Source organism: Pipistrellus hanaki (assembly GCF_964339955.1).
Source record: "Pipistrellus hanaki genome assembly, chromosome: 6".
Lineage (NCBI taxonomy): Eukaryota > Metazoa > Chordata > Mammalia > Chiroptera > Vespertilionidae > Pipistrellus > Pipistrellus hanaki.
Window position 1 is genome coordinate 59215125 of NC_140508.1, and position 12727 is coordinate 59227851.

The 12727-nt window shown below is 37.8% G+C and overlaps 1 protein-coding gene across 2 annotated transcripts in view; it reads right to left on the bottom strand.

Annotated features, from left to right (window-relative positions):
* Nucleotides 1–12727, bottom strand: part of LAMA1 (laminin subunit alpha 1) — a 128445-nt gene that overhangs the window by 97553 nt on the left and 18165 nt on the right. For both annotated transcript variants that reach the window (XM_084887735.1, XM_084887734.1), the window contains exons 2-3: nucleotides 9125–9295; nucleotides 8445–8557 (exon numbers count right to left, since the gene is read on the bottom strand). In XM_084887735.1, the coding sequence (XP_084743861.1) occupies nucleotides 8445–8557; nucleotides 9125–9295 (284 nt within the window). The remainder of the gene's footprint in view (nucleotides 1–8444; nucleotides 8558–9124; nucleotides 9296–12727) is intronic.

Here is a 12727-nt window from a genome sequence, read left to right on the forward strand (position 1 = left end):
AATAAACAAATTTTGATATATTCATGAGGTGAAATACTACTCAGAAATAAAAGAACAAAACAACAATAAAATTAACAATGGATGACTCTCATAGACATATTGCTAAGAGAAAATACTCCTAAGAGAAAACAGTCAGACACAATAAAGAGACGTCATATTATTCCATTTATATGATGTTAAATAACAAGCAAAGCTAATCTAAACTGCATAGAACAGTAATTCATCTTGCAAAGGGGAGCATTCTGGAGCTGTGAAAATGTTCTGCATCCTGACAAGGCTGTGGTTTACACCTATTTGCATGTATCAAAACTCATCCAACTATACCCTTAAGATGCATAAATTTCACTGTGTGTAAATTGCATCTCAATGAAAAGGAAAAATAAAAGAAACATTTATTATAAGACTGGGTGAAGAATTTTAGCTCCACAATCATGCCTTTCCCCTGCTGCTCTCTCCTGCGCACCTTCCTCGTTCTCTACTCCCTTTGAGTTCTTCCTTTGGGTTGTATCCCTGTCCGCTAAGCTGCCCCTCCTGTACATGTTCTCCTTCCATGCGTTCTCCACCCCTGCACATCCTACAGCACCAAGACTAAGCAGTCTGTGTACTCGCCCATTTCCCCCAGGAGACCAAAGCTCCTGAGGGCCAGGGTCAGCCTAGATAACAACTGAAGTGACAGTGAAAAAAACCAACACATAGCCCCTGGCCAGTGTGGCTTAGTTGGCTGGAGTGTTGTTCCTTGTACCTGAAGGTCACAGGTTCTATTGCAGAAGACAACCAATTGATGTGTCTCTTTCAACATCAATTTCTCTCTCTCTCTCTCTCTCTCTCTCTCTCTCTCTCTCTCTCTCTCTCTGTCCTTCTCCCTCTCTGGAATCAAGAAATAAAATAAATTTTAAAAATTAAAAAAAGAACTCAACATATATAAGGAACATATGTGCACTTTTTCTGTATTAAGGACCTTCTTTGGATGTCATTCCTGTCTTGTTCACCAATGAATCCTGAGAGCAGAACCCAATAATCAGAGTTCATGAATTATTAATATGTTCAGTGCTCTCAGATATGATGGAATGCATCAAAAGGTAATTCCTGATTGTTAGAATTGCAAATGATTTTTTAAAAAACTTTTTTCCTTATATTTTTCTATATTTTTAAAAGGTTTTACTTTTATATTAGAACAAAAGAATTTTCTGTATAGAGAAAAGGTCAACTGAAGGCATTAAAAACAAAGAGCTTTTGAGGTATAGCTGAGGTATTCATGAGCTACTTTGTTTTTTTTATTCATTACAGCTTTCTTTTTAAAGATGAAGATTGTTACAATTTGAGTAGATTACCAAGTAAAAAGGGGGGGAAAGCAAATGTTGGAATGAATTCCAACAGCACTGTAATTATCAAAGAAATATTTCTTTGGAAATTAGAACTTATCTTTTTTTTTTTTTTTAGCTTTAATATAACAGGAAGAAATAATTATTTCAGAATGGACCTCCCTTCTTTCCATAAATACACAAAAAGTTTTATTTTGAAGCCAAAACAGTCGGGGATCTGAAAGTATATTTTTACAGAATCTTGAAAACGATTTTCCCTAATCCCCCAGAATTCTTTCCAAGCCCTAGTTTAAGAATTGATGAGTAAGACATACTGTAATAGTATGGCCATTCAAAACAGACAGAGGGGGAAAAAGAGGGGAAAGTCTGGTAAACTAAATTGTGTCGAATGGAGAAATGGTTTGGCAAACCACCATTGCTAATACCCAAGTGATAAGGTTTAAAAATAAAGCTTGTCAAGAAATGAAACTCCATATAGTTCTGAAAGCCTGGCCTCCATTACTCACTTATTCAGCTCACTTGTCATTAACACCGAACAATTTAAGGTGCAATATCTGTACCCCATCTCTGGTCCCCAGTGGATCCTTTAGCTCTGGCTCCTGAAAGATAAGCTGTGGGAGGCTGCCAGGAGAGACCTTTCAAAGCCAGAGGCTGTGGAGGCTTCAGGGCTCGAATTCTTTACCCTCTTGGCCAGGGTTGTTTCATGTTTCTTCCATGTGAATCTCCGCTGATTTCAGTGACTGGGTGGCCCACAGAGCACAGGGGAAGTGGCATGTGTGACCCTGGAGGCCAACTCTACAGGGGACACGCCTTCTGCCTCTTTCTCTGGAACATTCATGTTGGAGCCCTGAACTGTCTTAGAACCAACCTGCCTTAATGCCACCATGCTGTGAGGAGGCCAGTAGCCCACGTGGAGGGCCATGCAGAGCAATCCTGGGACCACATGAAGAGCAAGCCTGACCAGACCCCAGCTGCCCAAGCACCCTCCCCTGCTGCCTACACACGCCCCCCCCGCAACTTCACCACTGTCCCTACCCCAATTTCCCCCAGCACCCCCTTCCCAGTGGCTCCATCTCCAGCCCCCAGGGACTGCAGCCTTAGACACACCCACTCAATCAAGCCTTTCCTAAAACCTTGACCCACAGAAACCTAGACAGATATAAAATGAACATTGTTGTTTTAAGCCATAAAGGTCTGCAGTAATTCCTTACACATAAATAAACAACTAGAAGAGAAGCTGTGTATGAGAAAATAAAATGAGATTATTAAAATGTGAAATATGGCCCTAACCAGTTTGGCTCAGGGGATAGAGCGTCGACCTGCAGACTGAAGGGTCCTGGGTTTGATTCTGGTCAAGGGTTTGGTTGCCGGCACAGCCCCCGTAGGGGGCGTGCAGGAGGCAGCGTATGGGTATTTCTCTCTCATCGATGTTTCTAACTCTCTATCCTTCTCCCTTTCTCTCTGTAAAAAAAATCAATAAAATATATATTTTAAATGTGAAATATATATATATCAGAGAATAGCAGAGAACAGGACAAAGTAGAAAAAAAATGTCCAAAGGGCAAGAACTTAGTATTGATTACTTCCAAATGGTCATGAAGAGCTTAAGATTTCTTCTAATCTATTTATTTTGAATACGAATTTAAGAAAAACTTAGTATTTCAAATTGGTTGAGACTAGTACTCAGTAATACAATACTGAAAGGGAGTCCTTTTAAATAAACATGAGAGCACAGTAGGAGGGATTTCTACCAGTTTCCAGGAAGGGTCTCTGCCTGACCTTTTAAAAGAAATAGTCAAGACTCCTTTGTAAGGAGAAGCTCCAATTTACATGCAATTCTTGTTCTAAAAAGCTTTCAAGATGTTCAGCCTTAAAAAAAATGTGCCTGTTCTTTTCTTATTTACCTTGTCATTGTGCTTAGCAAACACTGTCTATTGGATAGTGTAATAATAAACCTCAATCTAGTTCTGATCAATATTTCAGAAATTTTTGGGGGAAAAATAACAGACATTCAAATTAATGAGGTTTTAAAACTCAGCAAACAAGCAGCTCTTGTCTAGGGGTTTGCATAAAACAAAGGCCCCTCTGTGATTATGTTCCCACAACAAAGTGCTACTTCCTAATTAAACCTACACAGAAAACAAAGCCGTTCTTCAAAAGGCGGCTTTATTTTCAATGCCTTAGGAAACGTTTCCTTTTCTATGAAACATATTTAGTCTTCTAAAGGAACATTAGGAATGTTCACTCACACATCTGACCACTCCTAGTAACGTTTTCAGGTTTAACTTTTTTTAAAGGAGAACGCAAAAACTGATTCATTTTCCTGTTTCTTGGCCAAAAGCACATTAGGCATCACTCAGATCTACCAGTAACAGCGAACACATGGACAAGTGTTAAAACTCTGCCTCAATGAGGGGGAAAGGACCCTTTGAGCCACAAAGCAACCTGGGGGAAGAGAATAAGGGGAGGGGTTTGGGAAGAATCTGAACTCTCCCAAATCAGGAGGAAATTGTAAGAGCTCCTGCCGTTTTTCCTATAAACTCATAATTCAAGGGGAAACAATGATAGGAAACCAGGAATAAATGAGGTGAGGCTGTCACATAGAATAGAAGGAAGCGGGGGTCCTGATTTTAAATCACAGCTTCGTACACATAGATTCTACATCCTATACATAGGTTATATCTATGTCTATATCTATATCTATGTCTATGTCTATGTCTATGTCTATGTCTATGTCTATGTCTATGTCTATGTCTATGTCTATATATAGGGGGGGGGGTGAGAAGAGAGAGAATAGTGCTGCTATGCATATAGCTGAAATATCTCTTTGAATTCCTGCTTTCAATTTCTTTGAGAATATACATAGAAGTGGAAATGCCAGATCATATGGAAATTCTATGTTTACTTTTTTGGAAACACAGTTCACCACAGCACTGCATCATTTTACATTCCCACCAGCAAAGTGTGAGGGGCAACTTCTCTTCATCCTCCCCATTCCTTATTTTCTGTTTTTAGTATCTTTACAATAGCCATGTTAATGAGTGTGAAGTAGTATCTCATTGTGGTTTATCTTTCATTTCCCTAATGAGTAAAGATGTTGAGCATCTTTTCACTTGCCCAATGTATTAAACTTTTAAAGTAGTGTGTCTCAAGCTGGAAATCGTTGGGGTCTTTTATCTAGAAACTTTACCATAAAGTATACCTAGTAATAGAATTACAGGGGCCTGAAACAATGTTGACAATTATACAAGTCAAGACCCATCAAATGTGCAAGCTCTCTTTCTCTTGGAAGAATTTCTTTAAAATTCTAAGTTGCCACAAAAGGTCCCTGGCTCATTCTCGAGGTGTAGTGCTGTAATAAAGAAACTAACACAAGTATGTTAGTTTTACGTTTGCTATGTTTCTTAAAACAAAAATACCACATTCAATACCCATAGATTTTCATAAAAGTAAGCTATTACTAAGTATCTAAATGTTAATTCTAAAATGTTGTAAGTCAATGTGAAAAAATAAGTGGTAGGCACTATTTTGAAGAAGTAAATAAATCAAATCATTCCTCTTGTAATATGTTACTAAAGCAAACACTGTAGTTAAGTCTTATTGCAAACCATACAACATTTATAGACTTTCTGATAACACCACTTCTTATTTTCTTCAGTTTATCTTTCAGGTAGCCAGACATGATACACAGAGGCTAAAAATGTCATAATTTCAATGGGATGATCAGCTAGAGCATCAATCCATGTCTTCAGCATAGCCAACACAGAATGAAAGTGACTAATTTGGTCATGAAACCTCAGGAGCTGAGATGTTATTAAAGTACATGAACACATTTATAATATGAAGTTGTTAGGACTTCTAATTAAAGTCTATAATTTTACTTTAGAAACGTATACTTTAATTTTACATTTTTACAGGAATGTGACAAAGAAGTCAAAAGGCTTGTTTATTGATTGTCATCTTTTAATCAGGCTGCAAACAACAAAGAGGAGGGGAATGTTAAAAAGCACTTATTAGTGCCGCAGTGATTCACTCAGTGCCTCAACTCTGCCAATGCCTGGGCATGCAAGAGTGAACCAGGCAACCCTCAAGAAATACTAACAGGGAAAGGAAAAGGAAAAGGAAACGGAAAAGGAAAATAAAAAGGAAAGGGAGAGAAGAGGAGGAGGAAGAGGAAGAAGACAGCTGTGGTCTCTGCCTTAGCGAGGTATGTAATCCAGAAATTAACTAGTACCTGGTTAATGGCTGGCTTGCCAAAGTGACATGCAGATTTGACAGTAGGGAAAAGTCATCAGAAGGTGTAGACATGTTCTAGATTGGAGTGTCAGTGAGACCTGAAAACAAGGGTGTGATGTGGGAGAAAAAGGAGATAACTTTATAAGGGAGAGATGTGGCTGTCAATACCTACATAGGATTCAAATTTAGTCGCATTACAACAGAGACAACTAAGCTGGGGTGCAACAGAAGTAGCCATTTAACTAGAATTTCGAGTCTTTAGAGCTGAGTTTAGTTTGTAGGGAATAAAGAGTATAAAGAACAAGTTAACAAAGCCATGATGAAATAATCTGACAGACCCAGAACGTGGGCTATTCTACAAGACTATTAACCTAGTGTAGTCTGTTTAAAAAATCAGTATAATTTTAAAAATTTGGAGGATGATTCATATTAGAAGAAATTTAAGAAGCACAACAATCAAATGCAATGCATGTTTCTTACTGGATCCTGGTTTTGGAAAACACACACACACACACACACACACACACACACCTATAAAAGACACTGGTTGCTAAATCAGGAAAATTGGGTGCAGATGTAAAAATAGTTATTAGCTAATTACTGCTCATTTTGTTAGAGTTGCTAATGGCATGGTGCCTATTCAGAACAAATGTCTTATTTTTAGAAGATTCAAAAAATACTGTACTGGCACAATGTCACAATGACTGCATTTAACTTGAAAAGTGTACAGCAAGTTGAAACAAACAAGAGAATGTTGAAAAAATCCCTGAGCCTCAAGGGAGAGTATATGGATATCACAGTAATATGCTTCCTACACAATTAAATATATCCATAATAAAAAGGTTCAATAAATAAATACATTTGAGAAAGTTTTGTTCAACTGTAAGCAAATGAAAGCACAGCAGAGATTTTTGTATTGTGTAAAAGGTAAAGAAATTACAGATCACTAATTATTTTAAACAATCTTAATTTATAAGCTTATCTTAAAACACTAGAAATTACCTAGCAGTTTACAACGGTATGCACAGCTGACCCTTGAACAGCATGGGTTCTAATTCAATAAATTGCTATAGTGTTTTTGGCTCCTGGTTAGGGATCTGTAGGTGCAGAGTGCCCCTAACTCACTCCTGTGTTATTCAAGGGTCAAATGCACATGCCTGTTTTTAAAATATGCCTTAAAGACCTAAAACTGATACCCCTGTGGTATTTCTCAAGCTGACACAATTCATCTTAAAGCAAGAGGTTCCCCTTTGGGATGCAGTCAAGCGTGACATGTTGCAAAACAAAGGCCCGTCTAAGATGCATTTGAAGTCGATATATAAAATGTCCAGCAGTTACTTTGGCCATACTCATGTAAAACCACATTTCTGATGAAAATGGTTACATTTTTTTCCCTTCAAAAAAGGAAAATAAGTTGAAAATGTGATGGGAAAATCAAACTCTCCTCAGAAGCATCCTTCCAACTGAAATAAAAACAAAATCCAGGGTTGGCTTGGCCAGTGTGGCTCCAGTTGGTCCCATGCTCCGAGAGGTCACTGTTCAATTGGAAGGAGACAGTGTTTATCTCTTATCAATGTTTTCTCTCTCTCTCTCCCTCACTCCCTCGCTCCCTCCCTCCCCCCAAAATAAATAAAAATGCATTTAAAAACAACAATAAAACAAAATCCACGGCAAAAATAGAGTCCCTTTATCTATTTTTCTCTAGGTGGCCTTGAAAATATTAAAGCATGACATTAACTCAGACATATGGCTGAAAAGCATCAGAAATATCATTTTACTTACATAATATTATGAACCTAAACTTGGAAAAATGCCTCCTGAGCTTTATATGTTGGTCATCACCTTACTGTTATAAGAGATAAAAGTTCCTTGCATGTAAACTTACACAGAATTGCTGTGTCTTCTTAAAATCTTGCACATTTTTTTAACTATTACCTATTCAAAAAATTATAATAACTTGCCATTAGCTCCCCCAAATTCCTATTACAATCAATCCTACAGTGCACATTTCAACTATTTGTCTCAACTGACATTTTACAAGATATTGAATAGTTCTAACAAAAGAGAATCGGATGGAAATAAGTAAGAATATGGTGCAGTGGGTTTTCTTGAGAACTGAAATCAAATTGTGACAATAGCTACCATCTCTCCTTTTCATCCCTTGATTCAGATAATTTTTTCTAATTTCCAGAAATGTGGGTCAACCAGGGCCATACCATATTTTTCTCCATTCTATTGCATGGTCTTAAAGCAAATCCAAAGGATGCAAGTGTGGCCTGAGCCAGTTCTACCTTGTTTTTCCCAACTCAAGCTGAAGGCTTGCTCACAGAAGTACTGAACAACTCCACCTTACTCTTGGCCCGCACAGACAGCATGACAAGGGTGAGGCATGGTCAAGAGGTTTAACACTGTTCTCTTTTGTTTCCAAGCCTTTCCCCCGCCCTGGCCAGCCAACCCCGATTTTCTCCAGAGGGACTGGGCAAGATGGCTCTGATTGGCCCCAATCACTGACCAGGATGAGGAACCCCACCTGTGCGTGAATTTGTGCAGTGGAACTCTAGTAGCAAGATAATAAGCTTGAATGGCAGGAAACGCATGGATGTGTCTGTTGACATCTAGTACACAGTCTGACATAGGCTCCTGAATGAACGAGGGTGCCCTATTGACACAGCTTCTGAGAACATCAAACCCCACTGAAAGAATTTCAATCATTTTCTCAAAGATTCCTGGGAATGAGAAATGTGTCAAGCAATGGTACCATGGGCTATTTCTGTATATTGCTTAACTTCACCTTGTGGAAAAACATTGATAACAGAATGTAAACATGGTTAGAAATAAGGCAGACTTTCCCAAAGGACATTTTTCAGCAGTTCTTGCCTTACCTACCTGTCTTAAGTCCAAAGTGATTGTAACCCAGTGATATTCTCTCCCATTTTGAATACTGGGACTTTGCCACCAGTTATTGGTGCCATCTATCGCGTTTGATATTGGATGGCGTTCTGTTAAAAGAAAATAGAAAAATAATATCTTCTAGGTCCATCCATGTTGTCACAAATAGCATGATTTCATTCTTTTTATGGCTGAGTAATATTCCATTGCATATATGTACTGCATCAGCTTTATCCATTTGGCTATTGATGGGCACTTACGTTGCTTCTAAGTCTTAACTATTGCAAATAATGCTGCAATGAATGTAGGGGTGCAGATGTCTTTTTAAATTAGCATTTGGGGTTTCTTCAGATAAATACACAAAAGTGGAACTTTTGGGTCATATGGTAGTTCTATTTTTAATTTTTTGCAAACCTCAATACTATTTTCTATAGTGGCTGAAACTAATATAATATTTCATGCCCACTGTAATCTAACAATAACATTATAAAAAATAAAACTATGCATACCTCTCAGCTTTTGGTTTACAATGTTTCATTTCTAAACTGTATGCTAGTGGAAATAAATAGCAGGGAAGGTCAACACAGTGCTCATTGTTTCCTAATAAAAGTCTTCATAATCATTTCAAAACATATAAATTCCCATGGGTACTTCCAAGCGAAAGGAGCAACACTTGCCTTTGGGGTTGGCACTGTTGCCATCGCAGATCCGGCACTGGGGGTTCCGCACGGGGCGACCGGGCACGTGCTCCACGAGTTTGCAGAACATCTCAGGCCCCTGCTCCCCGCAGGTGGCGTTGGTGACGATGTGAGCATTGCTGGCGAGATTGAGGATGGCGGGAAACAGGCCTGGAAGTGAACATTCACCAAATCAGTTCAGCCACTTGAAATAGAAAAGGATGGGATTACTTCATCTCACTTTTCACGTCAACTGTAATTAAACTGTAATTGAAAATCTATGTGCTGAGTGAATGAAGTCTTACCCAAAAGCAGTTATATCATGGTTTCGTTTATATGAAATTTTAGGACAAGACAAACTCATTTATGAGAAGAAACTCTGCCCAGCAATGGCAGAGGGTGGGGATTTGCTAGGAAGGGACACAAGAAAACTTTCTGAAGTAATAAAACCATGAGATTTGAGTTGATTGGTATATTCGACTATATGTAAATTTTACCTCAGACAATTTTAAAAAGTCATAAGAATGTTGGTATAAATTCTAAACCGTTTAGGAGTAAAGTGTACTCACTTTGAAATGCACCGAAAAATAAGCTGGATTGATGGGTAGGGAGAGATGGTTACAGAGACAGACAGGTAACAAAGAAAGTGGAGTAAAATGCTCATTGTAGACTCTCAGTGAGAAAACAGATGTTCGCTGTACAGTTCTGCTTTTCTGATGCACAGTTTTCATGAAATGTTAGGAAAATAGATTTCAAGAAGTTTCAAATGATCCACTGCACAAATGGTCCATATGCCAATGAGATTCAAACACCTTTCATTTGAAAAGGCACCTATTTTCTACCCACTTTGCTCTAGTTGCCTCTGCAAGCACTTACAAGGTCTCTCCTGTCATTACTGAGGATACTTTTCTCTTTCTTTCCGGACTGTTTTCTTTGGTGAATAAAACTTGAGAGCACAAAGATCTATTTTCCCCCAAATTCTCTTCAATTCAGTATTAATCTTTGCCTTTGCACAGTTCTTTTGTCTCCAGCGAATTTTATCTTTAAGCAGCTGGTCCAAATTATTCAGAAAACCATTTTTCGATGACTGTGAGGAAAATAACTCCATTAGGTTCTTTAGAGATTTGACTTTATCTTGGGATGAGAGGATAATAGCAGTGAGATTCTATGACCCAGACAGCACATACACACGATGTTGAAGAGGTTTCTACATGAAAGGGCATCCTGAATGGAGAGAGTACTGAGAGGCGGGGTCTTAGGTAAGTGGGGTTTTTCTAATTTACTAGAAGTTGATCTTCAAAGATCACAGAAGATAATCCTTTCTCTATAAAGAATAATAGAGTTGACATTATTTCTGAACTATTTCCTTTCCAGTAATTTAGAAGGAATCCATGTCTGTGACTTTTAGTTTTTTAGGTACTGCTTAATCTTTTCAATAATCTTTATTATAAATATTTTAATAATTTACTTTATAAAAGAAAAATGATTATTCTTGTAAGAGTTGCTACATTTAAAGACTCACCATGCATCTACCTAAAAAAAAACAACTTCTTTTAAAGTGGCCCATCTTGCCGAAACCGGTTTGGCTCAGTGGTAGAGCGTCGGTCTGCGGACTGAAAGGTCCCAGGTTCGATTTCGGTCAGGGGCATGTACGTTGGTTGCAGGCACATCCCCAGGAGGGGGTGTGCAAGAGGCAGCTGGTTGATGTTTCTCTCTCATCGACGTTTCTAGCTCTCTATCTCTCTCCCTTCCTCTCTGTAAAAAATCAATAAAATATATATTTTTTAAAAAAATAAATAAATAAAAATAAAGTGGCCCATCTTTATTTTTTATCACTTTATTTTTTTAATTTAAACTTTTCATTGTTTAAAGTAATAGATGAGTCTTCTTTTTTCCCCATTGACCTCTCCCCAGGCACTCCCATCCCCCAGCACATGCCCTCATCCCCCTTTCTGTGTCCACTGGTTATGCTCATATGCATGCATACAAGTCCTTTGGTTGATCTCTTACCCTGTCCATCCCCACCCTCCCTGCCCCCCTCCAAGCCCTGCCTTCCCTCATAGTTTGGACAGTCTGTTGGATGTTTCTGGTTCTATTTTTGTTACTTAGTGTATGTTGTTCACTATATTTCACAAATGAGTGAAATCTAGTGTTATTTATCTTTCTCTGACTGACTAAAAAGTAACTTATTAGTCTTTCAAAGACTTTCCATATAAATCAGAGCTACCTATTAGTAGTTCTATCATAGTAGAATGATCCTATTCAAGTCAACAAGTCCTTCTCAATAGAAAATAGTAACTGGATATATGTATGTTAGAGCACTATTATTAATTATTTGGAGCATAACACAGACACATCAGATACTATGTTTAATGTTATATTTTCATTTTTTTTAACTTAAAGTTTTTCATTTTTATCATATTCCTTTCAAGGGATTTATTTTTTAATCAAAAAGACTTTATGATGAAACAGAGGAATCTTTATCTTTAATTATGCACTTCTCCAAATTAATATTATTTTTAATCCTCATGTGAGGACATGCTTAGAGGGAGGGAGAAGGGGAGGAGAAAGAGAGAGAGAGAAAAAAGAGAGAAAAATATCAATGTGAAAGAGAAACATTGATCAGTTGCCTTTTATATGTGATTGGGGATTGAACCACAACCTGGGTATGTGCCCTGTCTGGGAATTGAACAGGCAACCTTTCAGTGCACGATGCTCAACCCACTGAGTCACTCCAGTTGGGCACAAATTATTATTTTTATCAACCATTAGTTTTAGACACTTACACTTTATGGGATGATCTACTTCTTGAAGTGACATGTAATTATTGGGAATGATACTTAAATGGCAGAAGGAGCTGATATTTATTGTTTGATACTGAGATAAATATTCGTTTTCTCCATGGTTTATGACTATAACATTCTAGTTATCTGGTTCAAATGTATTTTATGAGTTAACAATTGCAAATACAATATGGTTTTAAGCTGTGGTGTTTTATCCAAATACCTAAATGATGTTTTCCTGCCTCTGAAGCACATGTTTGCATTTAGATTTGCAGTACAATTACCTCTCTCCATTCCCTTCCACAGGCCAGTCAAGCGAGGAAGAGAAGCCAAGGTCGTAGGCACTGATTTAACAATGCATTTTTCTACCAACAAACACTTCACCAGATAGATAACTCAACAAACGCTCCCACTTGTTCTTTATTCTCCCCTCTAGTTGCTCTACATCAAGAGAACTCCCCACTTTTGCCCAGGCTTCCTCCCATCCAGGAGAACTTGAGTTATCAGGAGTCTATGCTCTGAATCCCTGCAAAAAGGAAGGTCAAACCTTGTGGACATAAAAACAGCATCTCAGTTGTACTAATCAGCATCCAGTAGTTCTTTCTCTAGAAAGGCTGTAAAGAACGTCCATATTCCCTTACCTTGCTGGTATTCTAAGTATGCTTTTTAATTAAAAATAAAAGATAAATTCCTTTGTCAGCATGGCTGTGTAAAAAAAGAACTTAAAATAATTGATTTCAAAAATATATTCTGATTACTTTTCCCTAAAATTAAATAAATTTTTCTTCTCAGATATACTAGTATTTGAATAAAAACTATT